Source organism: Nakaseomyces glabratus, chromosome E (assembly GCF_010111755.1).
Source record: "Nakaseomyces glabratus chromosome E, complete sequence".
In the NCBI taxonomy this organism is placed as follows: Eukaryota; Fungi; Ascomycota; class Saccharomycetes; order Saccharomycetales; family Saccharomycetaceae; genus Nakaseomyces; species Nakaseomyces glabratus.
The window spans coordinates 522,090-545,393 of NC_088955.1; the positions used below are offsets into that span (position 1 = coordinate 522,090).

Sequence of the window (23,304 nt, forward strand, 5' to 3'; positions counted from 1 at the left end):
AGACCTGTCAGGTGGGGTTTTATTATCCCGTTGTCTTCATCCGTTAATGAAATGCAACTCTATAGGCTTTAATTAGAGTTCTTCTCGGCTTCCAAAATTTGAGAGATGGTGTCGTAAAGGTCCTTCTTCAAATCAATAAACTCGAAGCCCAGCAATTTCTTGGTCTTGGAGTTGTCAACTGGAGTCAATGCATCATCTGGGTTACCGGTACCTGGCTTACCAGCTGGAATCTTACCTTTCAGTTCTGGGAATTGTTCATTAATGATATCTAGCAGGGTTTGGGTAGTGAATAGACCAGCATGAAGCATCAATCTTTGCTCGATCAACTCGTCCTTTTGGAACGCTAGGATATGAGCCTTGGCAACATCACGGACGTCGATGTGACCACCTGCAAACTCTGGCAATGGGTCATCCTTCTTCAAGTGGACCAAGCTGTTGATGACTTCAGAAGAAGTGTTTAGAATCTTCTTACCTGGTTCCACATAGTTTTGTGGACCGAAGACGTATACTGGGTTGATGATAGACAACTTAAATTTGACAGAGTCCTTGTTGGCGTTGTAGAAGTCCCAAGCCGCCTTTTCGGCAAACTTCTTTGAACCACAGTAACCTCTGATTGGATCGGATTGACAACTTTCCCAAGTGTCTTGGTTCCAAGATTCTTCAGTAATTGTCTTGGAAGAATCCTTAGCGTAGAACATGTCAACTGTGGAGGTGTTGGCAGCAAAGGAGGAAGTAACAACAACTCTCTCAACTGTTTGAGCAGCGTACTTCTTGATGGATTCTAAGATACCCTTGGTACCGTTGACAGCTGGAATCAACAAATCCTTTTCAATGTCAGTAGTGTTGAAGTGGAATGGAGAGGCGGTGTGTAAGACTACCTTGATATCCTTGCCATGCTTCTCGAAGACGTGGTCAAATGCGGTTGGATCAGAGATGTCTTTGACAATCTCATAGTTGAAGTCACCACCTTTGAAGATAACATTCTTCAAGTGGTCACCCTTCTCAGCAGATCTAACAGAACCAATAACCTTGTAGTTCTGGTCAAGCAATTGTCTAACTACGTGCTGAGCAATGAAACCAGTAGCACCAGAGACAAAGACAGTTGTGTTGCTGTTATCAGAAGCCATATTTTTTTTTGATTATGAAGTATACTATTGTTGTTTGTTGCTATTCATTCAATGCAAGAAATACAATTGATAGATGTGAGTTGGGATGAGTATGAGCTCCCTTTATATATGATTTATTCCAAGTAAATTCAACTCAATTCGATTTAATTCATCGATACTGTGCAGCTCAATTCAAGCTTCTAGAAGTTTTCTCGACTCGCCCGATGTCGGGAAATCCATTAAACGACCCCTTAAGGTATTCGGATCCGTGTAGGTCTGCGATTGAGACGTTGTATTGCAAGGATAGTACCGGTACATCAAGTAAACTTGTCGTGGTGTTCCGCAACTCAACCCATCTCACATAGGTCTCTGGTATAGAAGCTCCTTGTGTCTGCTTTCATTGAAAAGAAGAATGGGGGGCAAGGTCGGCCGACCCAACTGTGGTGTCGGGTGAAAAATCTTGTGCTTCTCTTGCAGGAAAGCCCGACACCACTTCGCTTCGCAGCAGTGTCCCCCTTCTGTACCAGCATGGTTACTGTAAATCAACGCTCGGGGCGCAATAACAGCCCTGGAAAAGACAGAAGGCGAAAGAACCATCTTTCGGCCGATCTATAGTCCCTAGTACTGTGGCAAAGAAAAAGAAAGAGATAAATTGTCGGATCAAACTAAGGGTGTTCTCAAAGGGAGGATACAATGGGCTGGAGAAAGTACCGTAGGAAAGTGATATCGGGTGAGTTTTACTTCGAGGTGGCTTCGAGGTTGGCCTTCGGGTGGCTCTTCGGATGGCTCTTCGGATGGCTCTTCATTTAAGGGTTGTCGGGCGAGTGCCAATGCAAAGATGCGTGTGATGAGCCTACGGCTGGTATAGTTTATGAAGATAGCACAGAAGCTGTACCCGATTACATCAATACGTTCTACACAGATACACATTTACATATTGGGAGTTTAGTAGTAAAACTTCTTTGGAAGGTATGGTTCTTCTAAATACTTGATGTCTTCTTCTGGCAATTCGAAGTCAATGGAGGCAATGGCTTCGTCCACTCTGTCAATTGAGTTCAATCCAACAATTGGGTTGCATCCTTTACTTAATACCCAGCTGTTCGAGATAATGGCCATCGAAGTGTTGTGCTTCTTCGCAACTTCTTCAACTCGGTTGATAATCTCCTTTTGATCTTCGGTCAACTTATCTAATTCTAGGTACTTGAAAGTCGGATCACTCTTGATACGGTCGGTGGTTTTATTCAAAGGCCTTGTTAACAATCCTCTGGCGTTGGGAGACCATGGAATCAAAGCAATGTTGTGTCTCTTGGCAAATGGAATAATCTCTCTTTCATCTTCACGGATCAGCAAGTTGTATAATGACTGCAATGAAACAAATTGGAACCAATTGTGCTTCTCAGCAATAAATTGTAGCTCAGCAAATTCAGTAGCTAGCATTGATGAAGACCCGATGTACCTAGCGTAACCGGCCTCCACAACATCATTCAATGCCTTCATGATCTCCTTCATTGGTGTCTCTTTGTCAAGACGGTGAATCTGAAGCACATCGATGTACGTTCCAAGTCTTTCAGTAGAGTTCTTAACACCTTCAAGAATATGTTTCCTCGACAGCCCACGCTGGTTGGTCAGCACTAAGTCCTCTTGTTCATCAATTTTCACTCCAGGTTGTAGGTTGAGGTCTTCATCTACACCAAAAAAAACTTTAGTCATAATAACTACGGTCTCTCTCTTGATTTGGTACTTCTCAAAGAACTCTTTTAGTAGCCTTTCACTGTAACCATTGGAGTAGACGTCCGCAGTATCGTACGTTCTTAGCCCACGATCATAGGCATGCTTCAGGATACCGAAAATCTTCTCTTTATCCTCAAGAACCCAGTCCGCCCATTTCTTAGAACCATAGGACATGCATCCAATAATAATCGGTGAGATCTTTAATCCGGATCCACCAAACCTTACCTGCTTAACCAGATTACTAGCAACCATCTCCTAAACTAGTTGTGTGAGTTCTCGATCGGATATTAGCAGTACTATTCATTTGGTAGCATACGCACCTGTAATGCCTGTTTATATAATATAAAGTTGGCAAGATTATGGGTATTTTATCATGTTCAGAGAATTGTAGAACACCATGGTTGTGTGCTCCTTCAAAACAGTTGATTATAGGTTGGTTGGTTTACAATCGTTGTGCTCTATCATGAACGTCGGCCGAGTATTGGTTCGTGGTGGGTTCGGATGGCTCTTCATTTAAGGGATATCGGGCGAGTGCCATAGTAAGGGATGCATGCCATACAGTGGCCCGTCGGGATAGCTTTTATAAAGATGGAATTGAAGCAATGGCTGATTACATCAATACGTTCTGCACAGATACACACATACAAATGGGTAAAGCTCAGTAGTAAAGCTTCTTTGGAAGGTATGGTTCTTCTATATACTTGATGTCTTCGTCTGACAATTCGAAGTCAATGGAGGCAATGGCTTCGTCCACTCTGTCAATTGAGTTCAATCCAACAATTGGGTTGCATCCTTTACTTAATACCCAGCTGTTCGAGATAATGGCCATCGAGGTGTTGTGCTTCTTCGCAACTTCTTCAACTCGGTTGATAATCTCCTTTTGATCTTCGGTCAAATTATCTAAGTCTAGGTACTTGAAAGTCGGATCACTCTTGATACGGTCGGTGGTTTTATTCAAAGGCCTTGTTAACAATCCTCTGGCGTTGGGAGACCATGGAATCAAAGCAATGTTGTGTCTCTTGGCAAATGGAATAATCTCTCTTTCATCTTCACGGTTCAACAAGTTGTAGAATGACTGCAATGAAACAAATTGGAACCAATTGTGCTTCTCAGCAATAAATTGTAGCTCAGCAAATTCAGTAGCTAGCATTGATGAAGACCCGATGTACCTAGCGTAACCGGCCTCCACAACATCATTCAATGCCTTCATGATCTCCTTCATTGGTGTCTCTTTGTCAAGGCGGTGGATCTGAAGCACATCGATGTATGTTCCGAGCCTTTCAGTAGAGTTCTTAACACCTTCAAGAATATGTTTCCTCGACAGCCCACGCTGGTTGGTTAGTATTAAGTCGTCATGATCATTATAAGCTTTCAATCCATGGTGTAGGTTGAGATCTTCATCTACACCAAAAAAAACTTTAGTCATAATAACTACGGTCTCTCTCTTGATTTGGTACTTCTCAAAGAACTCTTTTAGTAGCCTTTCACTGTAACCATTGGAGTAGACGTCCGCAGTATCGTACGTTCTTAGCCCACGATCATAGGCATGCTTCAGGATACCGAAAATCTTCTCTTTATCCTCAAGAACCCAGTCCGCCCATTTCTTAGAACCATAGGACATGCATCCAATAATAATCGGTGAGATCTTCAATCCGGATCCACCAAACCTTACCTGCTTAACCAGATTACTAGCAACCATCTTCACAACTAGTTGTGTGAGTTCTCGATCGGATATTAACAATACTATTCATTTGGTAACATACACACCTGTAATGCCTGTTTATATAATAAAAAAGCTGGCAAGATTTTGGGTATTTTATCATGTTCAGAATTGTAGAACACCATGGTTGTGTGCTCCTTCAAAACAGTTGATTATAGGTTGGCTGGTTTACAATCGTTGTGCTCTACCATAAACGTCGGCCGAGTGTTGGTTCGTGGTGGGTTCGGGTGGCTCTTCATTTAAGGGTTGTCGGGCGAGTGCCAATGCAAAGATGCGTGTGATGAGCCTACGGCTGGTATAGTTTATGAAGATAGCACAGAAGCTGTACCCGATTACATCAATACGTTCTACACAGATACACATTTACATATTGGGAGTTTAGTAGTAAAACTTCTTTGGAAGGTATGGTTCTTCTAAATACTTGATGTCTTCTTCTGGCAATTCGAAGTCAATGGAGGCAATGGCTTCGTCCACTCTGGCAATTGAGTTCAATCCAACAATTGGGTTGCATCCCTTACTCAATACCCAGCTGTTCGAGATAATGGCCATCGAGGTGTTGTGCTTCTTCGCAACTTCTTCAACTCGGTTGATAATCTCCTTTTGATCTTCAGTCAACTTGTCTAGGCCAACAATTTTGAAAGTCGGGTCACTCTTGATGCGGACACTAATCTTGCTCACAGGTCTTGTTAATAACCCTCTGGCATTGGGAGACCATGGGGTCAAAGCAATGTTATGTCTCTTGGCAAAGGGAATAATCTCTCTTTCATCTTCACGGTTCAGCAAGTTGTAGAATGACTGCAATGAAACAAATTGGAACCAATTGTGCTTCTCAGCAATAAATTGTAGCTCAGCAAATTCAGTAGCTAGCATTGATGAAGACCCGATGTACCTAGCGTAACCGGCCTCCACAACATCATTCAATGCCTTCATGATCTCCTTCATTGGTGTCTCTTTGTCAAGACGGTGAATCTGAAGCACATCGATGTACGTTCCTAGTCGTTCTGTAGAGTTTTTAACCGCTTCAAGAATATGTCTTCTCGACAAACCACGTTGATTGGTCAAATGTAAGTCTTCTACTTCATTTATATCTAGACCATGATGAAGATCTAAGTCCTCGTCAACAGCGTAGAACACTTTAGACATAATAACTACCGTTTCTCTCTTGATTTGGTACTTCTCAAAAAATTCTTTTAGTAGCCTTTCACTGTAGCCATTGGAGTACATGTCCGCAGTATCGTACGTTCTTAGCCCACGATCATAGGCACGCTTCAGGATACCAAAGATCTTCTCCTTATCTTCAAGAACCCAATCCGCCCAATTCTTAGAACCATAGGACATGCATCCAATAATAATCGGAGAGATCTTCAATCCGGACGCACCGAACCTAATCTGCTTAACCAGTTTTGTAGTCATCGAGCAACGAATATACTACTGAATTTTGATGCGAGAATAAAGATTTAATTAGTTTCATGCTTGAGAGTTTGGGATTGGTACATGCCTATTTATATGCTAACCTTATCTAACGCAGGATTTGCTTTGAATCAATCTTTTGTATTGAAATAGCTTCTATTCCTGCTTATAATGATATGACGAATCTCATTATAGGTATCATATAGTACGCATTTACTTAATAGGCACGCATATGCACATTAACCACTGGTTACATCTAGAAGGTGTCTTATTCCAAATTCAATGAGGGTTAATAAGGATACAGTGTGTGAAAACTGCAGACAAACAGTCAACTGCGGTCGATATAACTATATTAAATATTGGCATCAAAATTAGTTTTATGATGTAGATGCGGATGCATGATTTGTGTAATGTAGTGGAATTTCTGAGTGTATAAGTGCAATAATTTGGGTTAATGAGCATGTCTGGGATCTATCCAATTCGCATTTTTCTTTTCGGATCTCTCTGTTACATTTTCTCAACTGAAGTGCACTACAATTGGCACGATTATTACCACCAGGAGTATCACTATCACTAGGAACAAGCACATACGCATCTTCAGATCTTTATACCACATCTGTCTCCTTACCCTATTGGCACCTCTTTTGAAACCTTGTGCAGACATGGCCAGATTGTCAGCTTTGTCGTCTATAGAGGTTAGCATCTCTCCACGCTCAGCGACTTTATTGATGTTGTTCCTCATAATATCGACAGTGTCGTCGATCTCAGACTTCAGAGCGGCAGCCTTGCTCTGGCCACCATCTTCAGATAGTAGGTACGGATCATAGTTGTCATTCGAAGCCATATTCAATTCTAGTTCTAGTGCTGTATATAAGTTTGTGCCTTTGGAGTTTTAATTAAATAGCAGACAAGTTCCAAAAGCTTCAACGTTTAAATAATGCCCCCGATAGTCCATTCAACAGATGGTTGCCATTGTGGTCGCAGAAAGCACACTGCACAAAAACCTGAGCAAAACATCGCAAGCCATCCCAATGCAATTGACAATATCTTGCTCGACTGGGCTGAAAGCTGAAAAATATTCGCGAAGCAGCTTTGAAAGGCATCTCGGACCATAATGCTAATTGATTTCTGGTTTGCTGCGGATGGTTCTGTGGCCAGTTCCGGTATTCGTCTTCTTTCTTTTGTTGGCATTGTGTCAGTCACGTTACTAGGTTACGTATTTAGTGTTGAATATAGCTAGCCCAGCGTGTTCAGCAGTAACAGAACTGTCTGTGAGCCTCTGTAATACTTTGTGTTTCTGCAATACTTCAAATTTGTATTTCTATAATACTGTATTTTATCAAGGATTGAATGAATAAAAATAGTCTATAAAACTGTAAAGCCAGTTACATGTACGTTTATCTATATATAGTTGGGTTTAAGGAATAGTAAGTTACCATCCTGATGTCAAAGCTTTCGTATTTACAACTTGGCACTGGCATTCTCAGCTTCTAGGATTTGAGAGACGGTGTCCTGGATGATGGTCTTCAGGTCACGGAACTCGAATCCTAGCAGCTTCTTGGTCTTGGTGTTGTCAATTGGAGTCAGTAGATCTTCTGGCTTGTTGGAACCTGGCTCACCAGCTGGGATCTTACCTCTTAGCTCTGGGAATTGCTCGTTGATAGCATCCAGTAGGGTTTGGACGGTGAACAAACCAGAGTGTAGCAACAGTCTTTGACCGATTAATTCATCCTTTTGGAACGCTAGGATATGAGCCTTAGCAATGTCACGGACATCGATGTAACCACATGCTACTTGTGGCAATGGGTCGTCTTTCTTCAGGTGTACCAATTGGTTAATGACTTCGGATGAGACGTTCAATACCTTCTTGCCAGGCTCGATGTGGTTTTGAGGACCGAAGACGTACACTGGGTCAACAGTGGCCAACTTGAACTTAACTGCATCTTTGTTCTTGTTCAAGAATTCCCATGCAGCTTCTTCAGCAAATTTCTTGGAACCGAAGTAAGCTCTAACGGCATCCGTTTGACAGTTTTCCCAGGAGTCTTGGTTCCAGGAGTCTTCAGTTATCTTACCCTTGGTGTTGCACATGTCAACAGTGGAAGTGTGAGAAGCAAAGGAGGAAGTAACAACAACTCTCTCAACTGTTTGGGCAGCGTACTTCTTGATGGACTCTAAGATACCCTTGGTACCGTTGACAGCTGGAATCAACAAATCCTTTTCGTATTCGGTAGTAGTGAAGTTTAAAGGAGAGGCGGTGTGTAGGACAACCTTGATATCCTTACCGTGCTTCTCGAAGACAGGGTCAAAAGCATTTAGATCAGCGATATCCTTGACGATCTCATAGTTGAAGTTAGCACTTTTGAAGATAGCATTCTTCAGGTTGTCACCCTTCTCTGTAGATCTAACAGAACCAATGACCTTGTAGTTCTGGTCTAGCAATTGTCTGATGATGTGTTGAGCAATGAAACCGGAAGCACCGGAGACAAAAACAGTAGTGTTGTTATTAGCAGCAGTCATGATTTAAATTATTATCTGTATTGTAGATTGTTGATCCAATTGATGGTGTTTGCTATTGCATTTAATTTGAAATTGACAAACCATTGCGAGAGGTATCGATCAATATCGCTATTTTGGGATCCCTTTTATATGTGAGAGGTCCGAAATATAGTTTACCCCTCTAAATCGAAGATGCCCAGTTATTTGTGTATTTACATAATGACAATACCAAGGATTCACATTGAGCCATACTTTACTCTACCCGAACTATTCCGAATATACCCGTCATAGTAGTAACCGGATATTAGGTAATGATAATAGTATCCGACGAACAGATACTCACACAGTTCTTACTATGAATCGATCTAAACTACACACATTAGGTTCTAACCCTAAACTGTGAATTGCTTTTCCTGTATCTAAAACTAGTAGTTCACTAGCAGGTTACCACCCGTCAAGTTGGCCAACAACTATGTTTGCAAAGAGTCCTATCAAAATACAATGCCAAACTCATCGCAGTGAAATCATTATTTTTTCATAAAAAGAAACATAAGAATCTCATGGAAAATGAAAAATGACGTATCTTCTAGTTAAATATACTAAGCTTATGGTAATTGTTGAGAGACGGTTAGTCGTATCAACTAAGATGTTTGTTACAATGTGTCGTAGGTTTGAGTACTGTTCCTTTGATAATGGTTTCTCTACTAACCAAAACTGCCCTCTGGTTGCCCACGTCACTTTGTCTGAGAATAAACTTTCCGGTAAATAAATCGTAAATCACATATCCCATACCGTCGATCCGGATGGGTACTGTGGTGGTTAAACAGAGTCTATATATTCCGGAATTGCCAGCCTAATATACACGCTGATGGTATGTTTAACGATTAGTGATAAAATGTTCTTGATTTATACTAGTGGGAACTATATTCTAAATGCAAAACTATAAACGTGTGGTATGGTAGACTAGCATGGTGCCAATCATTTAAATACAATATCAATATCATTGAGTATAACCAGAGACTCATCGCTCTAGCGAATCGTAACGATCTTTTCTGGGGCTATAAACGGCCATATTGGTTCTGTAGGGCATCAACTTGATTCTTTAACGATTGCAGGTCGCCTAGTATATCTTGTGTAGACATCTGTCCAGTTGGGATATTTTGCATGTTGTGGTAGCTTTGATTGTTGTTATTTATAGGAATGTGCTGGTTCGCATGCCCTTGATTCTGGTAGTTGGTGTTCTGTGTATCGGATTGGAAATATTGTTGTTGAGGTGGTAGCATGGAGCTGAAGGATGGTCTATGAGCCTGAGAATTGACTGGCTGAGAGTTTTGTCTCTGTAAGCTCCCTGGTCCTGGATATTGGTAATTAGTGGTCCCTGTTGGGTTGGAATAGACTGGCAGTTGTTGGCTTTGCATTTGTTGCATATTGGACCCCTGGTTTTGCAGGCCTTGAGTTGACATTTGCATGTTATTACCGTAAGACACATTTGGGCTTAAGTGGCCATTGGCATTAGACTGTACATTTGGTTGCCTATTGGGTTGAATTCCTGATGACATATTCGAGTTTATGGTAGTATGAATGTTGGCCTGGCTAGCATTAGGTGATGGAGAATTAGATAATAGTGATTGGAAATAATTTGATGCAGCGTTGCTTGCATACAACATTCCTGGTGATTCCAAAGGCGGAGAATTCAAATTTGCATTGGGCGCGGACAAATTAGTTGGATTGTTATTGGGCAAATGCTGTTGTAAAGAATTGTTGATATGTTGTTGCGTACTTTGATGTACCTGGGGCTGTAAGATTCCTTGTTGATGCAGCTGCTGTTGCTGTGGTTGAGAATTTACTGCTTGCGGGACTAAATGTTGTTGTTGAGATTGGTGGGGTAGATTTTGAAGAGGAGATCTATTCCGTAGATCCAGATGTGTTGGTTGATTTAATTGATTACCTGTACTTTGAAATGTCACACCAACTGGTTGCGGTGAAGCAACATGGCCAATATTACCGGAAGTTTGTTGGTTATCGACTGGTTTGAATTGTTGTTTCATTAAGTAATTTGCAGATCCAGTAGCCGTAGGTTTAAGTGGTTCTAGGACGTCCGAGGAAGTAGCCTGTATCGCTGGTACCTGAACAGGTTGGCTATCAAACGCACCTGGTATACTATTTGGGCTCATATGTGATTTCATTAAATGATTAGCTGAACCTGTTGCAGTTGGTTTGAGTGGCTCTAGTACAGGCTCTTGAGGTTGGCTAGTTGTTTGGGCTGGTGGTTGATCACCTGTCACTTTATAACCGGTATTAAAGATGGTAGATTGTTGTCCTTGTGCAACCAAAGGTGGGATTTGTGTGACTGAATCAGGTCCCTGGATTTGTTTGAAATGTGACAGTGAGTCTTTCATATCGCTTAAGATCTCTCTTTCTTCTTCGGTTTCCTGTTGTTCTGTAGGAACCGATGATACCAAAGCGCTATTCTTTTTCCTTTTGGCAATCACTTTGAGTAGTTGATCCATAGGCAGTGATAAGTCTAAAGGCTCATCGGTACTCACATAAGAAGAGTCATCGTCAGTAGTGGTAGATGTGTCCTTATTCTGTTTGTCTTTGCCGTAATGTGGTGCGTCTTGAAATGTAACCTTTTCTGCAAATCTCACCTTTTTATTCTTGAATACAGAATTCTTAACCTTCCGCCTGATCCTCTTTCTAACTGTTTTTCCAGTAAGTAATAAAGATGCGAAAGAATCAAAGTCAACTTTTTCTCCAGGTGGTTGATTATTTGAAGTTGTAGTTCCACTTGAAGCTGGTACATCTTCTTCAACTTCTTCATAAAATTCATTTCCACCTTCTTTATTCAAAATTGGTCTCGGTCTCGGTATTGGAGCTTTCTCTAGGATCATCTTTCTACTAGGTAGCATATCCTCCAGCATAGCTCTTGCAAGCAGCCTTAAAACCGCAAAAAATTGGCCGATGTTCAGAGCGTTTTTACAACTCCTAAATATCTTAAATATTCTTTTCTTCAACTCTTCTCTGACATTAAAATTTGCTAAAAATTGGAATACATCTGCCAGCTTTATTAATTTTCCATGAGTTCTGGCAGTAATATAGTTGTACCACCTAATGTAGGTTCGAAGCTCTTCGTGCGTTAATTGGTTTTGTGATAGTGAGAGTGGTACTCTCAAGTCATCGGGTGTTTCAACGTATGAATCTTCTTCTTCATGAATTGGATTGTGATAACGATTTCCATTGATGTTTGACTTCTGTGTTTTGTGATCTTCCTCAGTTGCCAGTGCTTCCTGAGAACGATGTAATCCGTTCTGTTGCAAGTAAGCGCCGGAAACGGGAGGTACATCAAGTTTACTGTTAGCTTCATCCAGCTTTCTAACCAAAGACGGATCACTGCTGCTTTTCATAGTTTCATCAAGGAAATGCATTCCTTGCTCTTTACTTGAATCATCAGTAACACCGAAATCAAAAGACACAGTTGGCAAGGTGCTATTCTGTCTGTCATCAGTGGCAGTGTTCAATCCCGGAACATTCAGCCAGTCAAAGGACATTATCGTTATTCGGTTTCTAGTGTCTAACAAAATCTATCAACGAAATGAGGATTCTTCAATTTGCTCATAAAATATAATACCGGAGTATCCAGTAAAAAGGTATATTGCCCGTAATAATGTCTTTAACAAATTTTAGCTAACACAAAGTAGACAACTGTAAATAACCTGAATACAATGATCTGGCTCTAATTCCCCTTAATAAAATAACAGAGTTATTCAATGATCCTGCACTTATATTTAGTGTACTAGTGATACCAAATAATATTAATTCAATGATGATAAGAATTGCAAATAAAGGCTATATCTATTGTTCAGTTTGATGTTGTGTCAAAAAGTCAATTCAAGGGCGTATTGCTGTACTATTGCTGATCTTTTTTCAGTTTCTCAGGTTCATCCCTATCCATCCATTTTTTCTTAGTTTTTCAGCTCACTCCGACGTTTCAGTGACATTCGGCTTATAAATGGCTGCCCATAATCATAATAGTGCCTAGTAAATGAACTGATGTCGGATAGTTTTATTTGAGTCTTAAGAATGGTAGTGTTGGTTAGCGTGATCAGCTTTGGTGTTCTGCAAGTTTGCATTTTATAAGTAAGGATACGAACTAGAAAATAAGTCTTGAATCAAGTCATATTTATTAAAAGAAATCACAGTTAGAAATACAATAAAGAATATTATTTAGTTAAATGTGTTGAACCCTTGACGAGGTTCTCTGTAAAAGGATGGGTACGTTGCTTGGCTCTTGGCACTGGCGTGGTAGATTTGGGCTTTGATTGCCTGGGCTTTTTTGTTGGCGTGTCCTCCCTTCCTTCAATGATATCGTGTATTACTTCATTGATTATGCGTTGCTCTTGTAGTTCCACAAATTTCTTCGGTTGGTCTATTGATGCGTAAAAGGCGTCGAATGCATTTTTACCCCCGATAACTTTGTTGTATTTTCTTTCTAATAGCCTTCCAGTCCGTCTCCGTCCTTTCTTACTATTAGTATTGATTTCTAACGAAGCTGTTGATATAGTTGTCGCTTTTTCTCTAGTTGGAGACTTGGTATCTATATGTTCTAAGGTAGACACAGAATCGTGTAATAAAGAAAAATCCTCTTGAGCTTGTAACCTTGATTTATCATCTGATGTGATGTTATGGATAGTTTCAGTCTTACTTGGATCCAGATTTAATTGTGCATCCAAATCTAAACCTCGGCTAGATAACGCATCCGAAATGAACGCTTTGCTCATAATCGTCAATTTATCTCGCTTCCCTTTCTTAACATCACTTAGATAATCTAAGAATCCATACTCTAAGCGGTCTTCATTTGTCATATCCTTCTCTGTCTGGTTCTGTATATATTCTTCTTCTAATTTTGATACTTTCCAACTAGTGGTCTGAATTTGCATTTTTAAAAAATATTTCAGAAAATCAGCAGAATAGTTATTATTATATTTCACAAATACAGGTTCTCGTTTTTTGAAACCAAATTTGGACAAATCAACAGTCTCTCTCGGGAGTTCTAAATGGCATTCGGGTCTTTCCAGTAATTTTACAATATCTATAGATTCACCAAAGGGTATCGGAATTTCATTAGATGGTGTCACACAATCAAGATCAACTTCTTTTCTCAATACCTTGTCAATATCAATCGCGGAAAAGAAAGCACAGTTCTGAGGAAGCTCACGTATTCCCATTTGCTCTGCAAACATCGCTCGAGTCCATAAATTACTTATTTGCAGAGCTAGTGCGAGCTTATATTTGTCTTTATCCGCCACCAAATATCTAATTTCATCATGGATTGATATTATCAGGCGTGCTTCAATGTTATACATTGAAATGAGATAGTTCATGGAGCAGCACAATAGATGTAGATAATCAACACCAGATGATTGGATTGCCCAGTTAACTCTAGATGGTAGGAATGAATTAGCTTTTAAGTTTTGCTTCATCAGTGAGTTAGTGATACCACAGCCTAAAACCGGTGTCATGGGATTATCTTGTTCAGCAATGCTCTCTAATTTATTAAAAAGTATTGACTCAGAACCTCCATACCAAAATTTCTTAAAAACTTTAGATCTTTTAGTCTTACCCTTAGTGCTTTCATATAACTTCACTGCTGTTTCCTTTGCCTCCTTTTCGCTCAAAGTTGGGTTGAATTTCTTTAATAGCTGCGAAGCAAATTTAACACCAGCACCATATATTCTACCATAATTGAAAATTTTCGCCTCATTCCTGTCACAACTTAATATTTGGGCGGTTTTGGTATGTAAATCACTTCCTTCTGCTTTTGTACCTTCAAGGCACATCCATCCTATTGGAGTACCGCCATGTATTCGCAGCACAGAATCACCGAATAATGAGGCAATCCATAGTTCTTCACTATCAACATCAGCACCAACAAATGAGTATCCTTCGGGAGCACAAATTTGTGCTTTTAACTCTGAGCCAATTCTGTTTTTCTTTGCGTTTGACGCAGTGAGCCATGTGCTTTCCACCGCTCTTCTTGTTACTGTCCCCATTGGAATGATCTGCGGAATAATGATGGCTTGTGAACTTTCAGTTGGTTTTAGATCCTTGCCTACTTTAATTGGTAGGAATTGTTCAGGAAAGTCTTCTTTGGGTACAACAAATTGAGACATGATTCTTTCTCTAGCAGACATCCAATATGATCCCGACGCATTCATTTTCAAAGCAATAGAAGCTAATTCAGATTCTGATTTTAAAATTCCTTTCTCAAAGAAGTGCACATAGGGTTTGCTCAATAGTGTTGTACAGTTGTTGTCAGGGCCATTAGGGTGAGGAACTTTGAAAAGTAAGTCATTGCCAATATCTGTTTTTTTATATTGACCCATTTCAACTAGTTTCTCAAAATGGTTCTTGATAGTTGCCTCATCAGCAAGTCTGTAATTCTTATCCTTGTATTGTTTCTCTTGAGATTTAGGTTTTATGAAGCACCAACCACAATCTTCAGTCCAAATCACGGGTGAATCTTCCCATGATAGTTTGAAAAATAGAGGAATGATTCTTGACCTCATGGTTATTTGAGGTAGCTCGGCCTCTTTATTTGGGAATAGTGACCTATACCACTCCGGGTAGCCAGGTAATTTTTGGTTTTTTACAGGGACTCCTTTTTTGGTCAATCTTAGTGGTTTTATTTCCCAGTCCAATTGTCTCAGCCAAGGATTTGTTTTTATAACATCTTGGAAGCCCTTTTGATCCTTTAGTTTTACAGTCTCTTGTACTATTTCAATAATCTTATCGTCAATTACCTTCTTTGAGTCCTGGTACTTGTTTTCTGAATTTTTAATATAATTCTGCCATTTAATTTGATCTGTCGGTAGGATACAAGAGCTTAGGGCTTTGAGGCCTCCGAATGATACAGGATGAGGGCATTTTTTCATGAAAGAAGGAAAAACTTTATCGAACACTTTACTAGTGGTAATGACATCAGTTGCACAATAATTGACCAGCAATTGGAACTTGTCGATAACATCTTGTTTGTTTGTAGATGCAAAATAATCTCTTGTAGTTTTATCCATTTTGATACCACAATGAAACAGCGCAACATCAGACAATGCATTCATGGTAGATACTTTGAGCCACGGATCTGCAACATCATTCAATTCCAATGCCTCGGTGACCTCTTCAATTTCTTCCGGTTCGGCGGTGAGGTTCTCTTTCAATTTCTTATTTTTCAGGAACAGTGGTCTTTGCCTGGAGCACAAACCTGCTGTCGCTACATGCAAAGACAATGTATCTATGAAGAAAGCCTTCGATGGCTTTAGATTATATTCTTCCAGCACCCTCCCTCTGTCATAGCCGACATTATGGCCGATAATCAATTTCTCCTTGTTCAGCGTGTCCATTGGTATTAAATGTTCATATACTTCGTGCTTATCTGAGTCCTTGGGATCACAGATATATGGTGAGCACCATAGGTACCAAGCCTTGTCGGAGACCGCTGTAGCTAACGTTGGATATGGTGATATCTTGTACAATGTCTCGACATCGAACACCAGCGTGTCCTCCGATGGAAAATCTACTCTTGTGGGTTCTTTCCCCTTTTCGTACCTGTACCACCCTGGTTTTCTTATCCAATTTTTCGGTTTTTCTGGTATCGACTTGAACTTTTCGAGGGCCATCGTTCTGTATGGCTCGGATGCATACAGGCCCAGTCTTTGGAAATGCTCATCTAGCGAGCTGCCTTGCAATTCCGGTAATTTGAACGCAATCGGTTTTGTAATTGTAGTCTTCCTGCCAAGCAGATCGTGGTTACTCAGCGACAACTTCGCCAGCTTCACAAGCTCGGGATCCTCGCTGTGCCCTGTCGCACCGGGGAAAACCTGCTGCTGCAACGACTCACTCAGATACTGTATTCCCAGCGGATTGGTTCGCGGCTGCTCGGGCGGCGCTGCGCTGCCCTCACCCACATGCGCCCACCGCACTGTGACTGGCAGAGCCATATTCGGCACCCGCAGCAGCAGCGGCAGCGGCAGCGGCAGCCGCACGCCCACTTGCGCGCGCGCTCGCAAAGCACACAACATTTCTCCTGCAGTTGTATTCTTCAGCTCCCTAAACACTAAACGTTTTTTCTCTGTTTCTGCACCCGTTACTGGTTCCCTCTCCCCCCAGCCATCCACCAACAAATACCACTCGGCGGTAAAGTAGCACTGCACTGTGCCTTTTGTTTACCAAATCGGCCGCCCGATGAGGGAACCCGAAGAAGTTTGAAAAAGCCCTAAAATTGTTGTTAGTCGTTCCAAGGTATATTAGGGTACACATACTTAATATACAACAAGCCCTAAAAACAAAGAAGCCCGGAAAGGCTCGTAGCTCAACAAGCCCTAAAATTGAGTTTCGCAGTTTGAGGTGGGGGGGTAGAAGCAGTATAAGCACAGTGGATCTGGCGCTAGCAACTTGGCACTACCCAGGACGCATCCAGTAGCAGAAAGGGTACGTTGTGCTGGAAGCTGTGGGTTGCTGGAAAGCTGTGAGGCGTCTCAGAGGTATGAGAGGAGGTCTAGCCATTATGGCCGGGTAATCTCTAGTTTAGCAGTGACGTAGGATATGACCGGCAGCAAGGGCTTCCGGGGTGGAACCCAAACCTTTGAGGGATTGTGGCTAAGATCTAAGATGTATAACAAGAGGGCAAGTTATCTAGAGGGTACGTGCAGTAATTGGTCTGGAAGTGGAAGCGGCAGGAGTAAAATAACGTTTTGCGATGTCTATGATAACGGCGCTTACGCCCAACCAGGTGAACGATGAGCTGAACAAGATGCAGGCTTTCATCCGGAAGGAGGCCGAGGAGAAGGCGAAGGAGATCCAGTTGAAGGCGGACCAGGAGTACGAGATCAAGAAGACGGGGATTGTGCGTGCGGAGACGAGTGCTATAGACAGCAATTTCAGCGCGCGCCGCAAGAAGATCACTTTGCAGCAGCAGATTACGAAGTCGACCATCTCCAACAAGATGAGACTGAAGGCGTTGAACTGCAGGGAGGAGTCTCTGAACGATATATTCGACGAGGCCAAGAGCAGGCTCTCTGAGCTGGTCTCCACGGGCAAGTACCGTGATATCCTAGTGGCTCTGGTTGTGGAAGGTATGATTAAGCTTCTAGAGCCTGCCGTGGTGGTGAGACTCACCGAGAAGGATTACAAGAAGTTCGGCAAGGACTCAAAGCTAATAGACGATATTGTGAAGAGTTACAAAGACACAGTCAAGGGACGCGACATTGAAGTCTCTATCGCTGAGGACAACTTCCTACAGGAGAACGCAATCGGTGGTTGCATCGTCTCTGACTCAGAAGGAAGAATTGAGGTCAACAACAGCTTGACTGAGAGATTGCACATTTTGAGCCAAGAAGCTTTGCCCGCTATTAGACTGGAGATCTTTGGTCCTTCAAAGACTAGGAAGTTCTTTGACTGAAGTGACCTTGTCTCCTCAGCCTGTAATATGAACTCGGTCTCTTTCGTTAATTTAGAAAACTCAGATGTATCGCATACAGTTTGGAAACATTTACGTTCCAGGATTGGACAGGTAATACGATGCATCGCAAACATATATAGGATCTATTAAAACATATATAGAACAATACATGTGTTCCATAGGTAACAACAAGGCATTGACCACCACTTCGTAGTTTCCTAGTATTCATTCATTCTAGGTGTCATTCAATTTTCACCTAATAGCGAATAGCACCCGCAGAGCACTGAAAAAATTCAATTATTGATATAGAACTGTAGATAATATGACTCGAGCAAAAGAGATATTTCGGTTACAGAAGAACATATCAGAATAGCAAATACAGATAGCATAGTAAGAAACTACTTACTCTTCCCTGGTCTACTGCATAAAGAATGAGACCTTTAGTTCGCTATCGATTGATACCGTGGTGCCTGCGACAAGCGGTATGCCAGCCAGTATCGAAGCCCATTGGATATAGATTGATATCAACGAGAGGGGGGAATAGATCGCCTCAGGGTAAGAAGACAATACCGCTATTGAACAAACCAGAATCGTCAAATGTCGGTGCTTTTCCATCAGCACACCAGCAGCTTCTTTCCCTGAAACCGATTACACCAAATGACAGTTTTATATCTAGTACTGTGTTTGACTCAAAAGGTGCAATAGTAGCGGTTTCGAAGAAGTTTCAGAAATGGGAATTCCTACGGAAGCATGCCCTATATCCCAGAGATTTACGAAAGATAGATACATCGTCTGTTGATATTATACCCAGTATTCAAGTCAAGCCCAACAACTGTATCGTTCTGAATATGCTGCATATAAAGGCTTTAATAGAAAAGGATAGAGTTTATGTTTTCGATACAGTGGATCCATCATCTGCTGTTAAACTTGGTGTATTAATGTATGACTTGGAGTCAAAGCTGTCACCTAAAATGGGTACACAAGTACAGTATTACGAGCACCGAGCTCTGGAAAGTATTCTAATTAATATTATGAGCTCGTTAGAGGCGGAATTCAAACTACATTACTCAATTTGTGGGCAAATATTGATTGACTTGGAAAACGAAGTTAATAGAGATAAACTGAGAGAACTACTGATTAAATCCAAAAACCTAACTTTATTTTATCAAAAGTCATTACTTATTAGAGAGGTTCTTGATGAATTATTGGAAAGTGACGATGACTTGGCAAGTTTGTATCTAACTGTTAAGAAAACAGAAGAGGATGATTTTTCAGACCTGGAAATGCTATTAGAGACGTACTATACTCAATGTGATGAATATGTTCAACAGGCAGAATCACTGATCCAGGATATTAAATCAACGGAGGAAATCGTTAATATAATTCTGGATGCAAACAGAAATTCACTTATGCTTTTAGAGCTAAAAATCACAATATATACATTGGGGTTCACAGTGGCTACGTTAGTGCCAGCATTTTACGGTATGAATCTAAAGAACTTTATTGAAGAAAGTTATTTAGGTTTTGGAGCTGTTGTAGTGTTTTCTATTCTTTCGGCCTATCTTGTAACTAGAGCTAACTTCAAGGCATTGAAGTCAGTAACGAAATTAACCATGCTAAAGTCATCGAACCCATCACAAGCTTCTTATAACATGAAGACAAATTCCACACTAAGACCTGCCTTGGCACGTATTCGAGGTTTGTTTAAATGGAGAAAGAACCCCGATTCAAATGGTCAGCCTATTTGGAATAAACAAGATAGAGATGTTATTTGGAAGTGGCTCATGGATGAAAAGAAGTAAACTAAACTATTATTAACATATTATAGATATTCATTTGATCTTTTGTACATAGAACAAAAATTTGCATTTTAGTTAGAGACCAACAAATCTTAATAAAATTTAGGTTTATCAAAACATATTAACTAACTTTTTGAATTTATCATAGATAGTTTGCAATCATACAATATATATACATATAAAGATTGATAAATAAAGAATATCACTGTAAAGTATTCATCCTAAATGCTCAATTTTTCCTTAAAAGCGGTAGTAATTTCATTAATTGCATCATTAATAGCAGCTGGCTTGTCACCAACACCTTGAAAAACATTACCCTTACCACCAGCTTTACCGCCAATGATACCTGAAACCTTTCCAGCTAGTTCTTGACCAGCAATACCCTTTTCTAAAGCAACATCAGAAATGAAACATCCATGAGCAACTCTTCCTTCTGGGTCATTACCAGTAATCAGGTACATAGATTTGTCCTTGGCGGAAGTCTTCATGTAATTAACAGCTTCCGTAATAGCCTTAGCATTGGCAGGAACATCAATGAACTTAACAAAGAATTGGGATTCAGGGTTTTCAGTAAAATGACCCTTGACTTCATCCAATACTAATTTAGCTTCCTTCTTGGCTCTGCTCTTAACTTCATCTTTTACTACCTTTTCGATTTTGGTGAACTTAGTCTTCAAATCGTTCTTGCTGATAACAGAAATAGAAAGTTGACCTAATTTAACTCCAAGCTCTTTCAATTTCTTTTCTTTCAATGGAGAAAATGGAAGTTTGTCAGCAGCTTCTAGGTCAGCGGCGAACTGATCAGCAACTCTTTGAGCTTCAAATGCTTCAGTACCAGTAACAGCAACAATTCTTCTAATACCCTTGGCAATACCGCTCTCTTCGAGGATAACAAAGTACTTGATGTCACCAGTGGTCTTAACGTGGGTACCACCACAGAATTCGATGGAGTATTTACCCCATTCTTCGTTCGATGGGTTGGCAAGAAGATCATCGACAGGCTTACCAACAGAAACCACACGGACTGGATCTGGATAAGTTTCACCGAATACAGCACGGACAGAGTAGATGGATTTAGCCAAGTCTAATGGAACGTCTTTGTAGTAAACGTTATAATTGTTTTTTATTTGCTCATTACAGATGTTTTCAACCTTAGTAACTTCTTCAATGGTCAAAGCCTTCTTATGAGAGAAATCGAATCTCAGTTTCTCTGGGGCAACTAACGAACCCTTTTGATCGATATCGTTGCCAAGAGTTTCCTTTAAAGCGTAGTTTAAGATGTGAGTACCAGTATGGTTGTTTTTGATTGGGAAACGGCGTAATTCATCATAGGATGCAATGATAACGTCATCGACAGAAAGTTTACCTTCACTTAATGTACCAGTGTGGAAAACAAAACCATTGTATAGTTGGACATTTTCAACTGAGAATTCAGCCTTATCATCAATCACAATCTTACCAGTATCGTATTCTTGGCCACCTTGTTCGGCGTAGAAACAAGTCTTGTCCAAAATGATACCATATTTCTTACCTGGCTCTGAGATTTCAGTAACGAACTTTTCACCATCATGAAGTTTCAAGATTTTACCTTCCACATTCTCATTACCATACTTAAAGCTGTCATCAGTCTTTGGAACGTTTTCGCTATTTAGTTCGGCAATAGAGTGAACATTCAATTTTATTAGGTCATCGCCACCCTTTTGACCACCTCTTTTAGAAGCTTCGTATGATTCTTGTTTGGCCTTCTCGAAGCCCGGACCATCGATCTTTAGGTTTTGTTCTTCAGCCATCAATTCGGTCAAATCAACTGGGAAACCGTATGTGTCATATAGTCTCCAAACCTGCTTACCGTCTAGAGTTTTAGATTCAGTTTGAGATGCGGCAGCAGCATACTTTTCGAATATTCTTTCACCACGGTCTAGGGTCTTAGAGAATGAACTTTCTTCCTCATCCAAAATTTCGAATAGGAAAGATGGGTCCTTGGCAACTTCTGGGAAGATGTGCTTCACTTGGTCGATAAGAGTTGGAGCCAAGCTGGAGAAAAAGTTACCAATTGGGTAGTTCATGTACTTACGAGCAAAACGAGCACCTCTTCTTAGAATACGTCTCAGGACGTAACCTCTACCTTCATTGTTTGGAACACCACCATCAGCCAAAGCGAAAACCAAAGTACGGACGTGGTCAGCTAGGACTCTGTAAGTGGTATCGATGTTGTCCTTGTCTTCGTCACCAAACTTACCAGCATATGGTCTAGCACCGGTAATCTCTTGAATTCTAGCGAAAAGTGGCATGAAAACGTCGGTGTCGTAGTTGGATCTGACATCTTGTAAAACAGACACCAATCTTTCGAAACCCATACCGGTATCGATATGCTTTGCTGGTAGTGATTTCAAAGAGCCGTCTTGTTCTCTGTTGAATTGCATGAAGACCAAGTTCCAAACTTCTAGGACATCAGGGTCATCTTGGTTGACCAAAGAGGCGGCGTTTCTACCACCAATTCTGTCGTAGTGGATCTCGGAACAAGGACCACATGGACCTTGGTCACCCATTTCCCAGAAGTTATCCTTGGCGTTACCTGGCAAAATGTGGTCTTCTGGAACACCTACTTTCTTCCATAGGTCCAAGGCCTCAGTGTCTGGTTCTAGACCTTGCTTGGCGTCACCTTCAAAGTAAGTTACGTACAATCTGTCAGCTGGGATTCCGTAGACCTCAGTCAATAGTTTCCAAGCGTAGTCGATAGCCTCCTTCTTGAAGTAGTCACCGAAGGACCAGTTACCCAACATTTCAAAGAAAGTGTGGTGGTAGGAGTCCTTACCGACATCCTCCAAGTCGTTGTGCTTACCACCAGCTCTGATACACTTTTGTGAGTTGTAAGCACGCTTCAAAGTGTAGAAGTCTGAAGAAGGATCGACGGTACCCAAAAAGATAGGTTTGTATTGGTTCATACCCGCGTTGGTGAACAGCAAGGTTGGGTCATCAAAGGGAACCACTGGGGAGGACTTCACATACTTGTGGTTTTTCTCCTCGAAGTAGTCCATGAACGTCTTTCTGACGTTATGAGCAGTCCATTTCTGCTTGTCTCCAATAGTCATCTTGCTCTTGGTATAGGTCGTGTGCCACCTAGTATTAACACGAAATAATCTTAATAAAGACGTCTTTAAAAATGTAAAACTTATCCGAAAAGCACACACAGGTTGAACTTAAAACCTAATAAAAAAAATTAACTTCTATTCAAACGTCAAATACACCAAATGATATATATATTCCGTCTTGCACTCACTCACACACGTATGTTGCACGCAAAAAAGAAAGGAACTCCGCCAAAGCAATTATTATTACACAAGAGATTAGTGTAACGCAGAAAGAAACAGAACCTGAGAGTAGACTGCAAAAGAAAGAGAAAAGAAACTATGGTGGGGTGGGATCATAGCAAGTCCAGAATAGCATGATATTACCAATAATACTGTATAGCTCATCGCATTATTTTTGAAAAATTTTCTGAAAAAAAAAAATTCAGAAAATTTTCAGAAAAAAGAAAGAAAGATAGGAATGGTTCTGAAAGAGGAAAACCTATAATTTACCCGGAAA

At 40.8% G+C, this 23,304-nt stretch overlaps 11 protein-coding genes across 11 annotated transcripts; 2 read left to right on the top strand and 9 right to left on the bottom strand.

Moving 5' to 3' along the window:
* Positions 1-68: 68 nt before the first annotated feature.
* ARI1 (carbonyl reductase (NADPH-dependent) ARI1) lies at positions 69-1,127 on the bottom strand (the record flags this gene model as incomplete). Its single annotated transcript, XM_445913.1, has 1 exon — positions 69-1,127. One exon carries the CDS (start codon positions 1,125-1,127, stop codon positions 69-71), a length of 1,059 nt encoding a protein of 352 aa, XP_445913.1.
* A 924-nt stretch (positions 1,128-2,051) lies between these two features.
* GVI51_E04917 (aldo/keto reductase) lies at positions 2,052-3,089 on the bottom strand (the record flags this gene model as incomplete). Its single annotated transcript, XM_445914.1, has 1 exon — positions 2,052-3,089. One exon carries the CDS (start codon positions 3,087-3,089, stop codon positions 2,052-2,054), a length of 1,038 nt encoding a protein of 345 aa, XP_445914.1.
* A 406-nt stretch (positions 3,090-3,495) lies between these two features.
* GVI51_E04939 (aldo/keto reductase) lies at positions 3,496-4,536 on the bottom strand (the record flags this gene model as incomplete). Its single annotated transcript, XM_445915.1, has 1 exon — positions 3,496-4,536. One exon carries the CDS (start codon positions 4,534-4,536, stop codon positions 3,496-3,498), a length of 1,041 nt encoding a protein of 346 aa, XP_445915.1.
* Positions 4,537-4,935: 399 nt separating this feature from the next.
* On the bottom strand, positions 4,936-5,970 carry GVI51_E04961 (aldo/keto reductase; the record flags this gene model as incomplete). The annotated part of the gene is made up of 1 exon (XM_445916.1): positions 4,936-5,970. One exon carries the CDS (start codon positions 5,968-5,970, stop codon positions 4,936-4,938), a length of 1,035 nt encoding a protein of 344 aa, XP_445916.1.
* Positions 5,971-6,484: 514 nt separating this feature from the next.
* On the bottom strand, positions 6,485-6,811 carry SNC2 (SNAP receptor SNC2; the record flags this gene model as incomplete). Its single annotated transcript, XM_445917.1, has 1 exon — positions 6,485-6,811. One exon carries the CDS (start codon positions 6,809-6,811, stop codon positions 6,485-6,487), a length of 327 nt encoding a protein of 108 aa, XP_445917.1.
* Positions 6,812-7,428: 617 nt separating this feature from the next.
* On the bottom strand, positions 7,429-8,484 carry GRE2(B) (SDR family oxidoreductase; the record flags this gene model as incomplete). The annotated part of the gene is made up of 1 exon (XM_445918.1): positions 7,429-8,484. One exon carries the CDS (start codon positions 8,482-8,484, stop codon positions 7,429-7,431), a length of 1,056 nt encoding a protein of 351 aa, XP_445918.1.
* Positions 8,485-9,521: 1,037 nt separating this feature from the next.
* SCD5 (Scd5p) lies at positions 9,522-12,011 on the bottom strand (the record flags this gene model as incomplete). The annotated part of the gene is made up of 1 exon (XM_445919.1): positions 9,522-12,011. One exon carries the CDS (start codon positions 12,009-12,011, stop codon positions 9,522-9,524), a length of 2,490 nt encoding a protein of 829 aa, XP_445919.1.
* A 672-nt stretch (positions 12,012-12,683) lies between these two features.
* On the bottom strand, positions 12,684-16,538 carry MIP1 (DNA-directed DNA polymerase gamma MIP1; the record flags this gene model as incomplete). The annotated part of the gene is made up of 1 exon (XM_445920.1): positions 12,684-16,538. One exon carries the CDS (start codon positions 16,536-16,538, stop codon positions 12,684-12,686), a length of 3,855 nt encoding a protein of 1,284 aa, XP_445920.1.
* Positions 16,539-17,215: 677 nt separating this feature from the next.
* On the top strand, positions 17,216-17,917 carry VMA4 (H(+)-transporting V1 sector ATPase subunit E; the record flags this gene model as incomplete). The annotated part of the gene is made up of 1 exon (XM_445921.1): positions 17,216-17,917. The coding sequence occupies one exon, from the start codon at positions 17,216-17,218 to the stop codon at positions 17,915-17,917; it is 702 nt and encodes a 233-aa protein (XP_445921.1).
* Positions 17,918-18,348: 431 nt separating this feature from the next.
* Positions 18,349-19,719, top strand: MRS2 (Mrs2p; the record flags this gene model as incomplete). Its single annotated transcript, XM_445922.1, has 1 exon — positions 18,349-19,719. The coding sequence occupies one exon, from the start codon at positions 18,349-18,351 to the stop codon at positions 19,717-19,719; it is 1,371 nt and encodes a 456-aa protein (XP_445922.1).
* Positions 19,720-19,937: 218 nt separating this feature from the next.
* ALA1 (alanine--tRNA ligase) lies at positions 19,938-22,808 on the bottom strand (the record flags this gene model as incomplete). The annotated part of the gene is made up of 1 exon (XM_445923.1): positions 19,938-22,808. One exon carries the CDS (start codon positions 22,806-22,808, stop codon positions 19,938-19,940), a length of 2,871 nt encoding a protein of 956 aa, XP_445923.1.
* Positions 22,809-23,304: the final 496 nt, after the last annotated feature.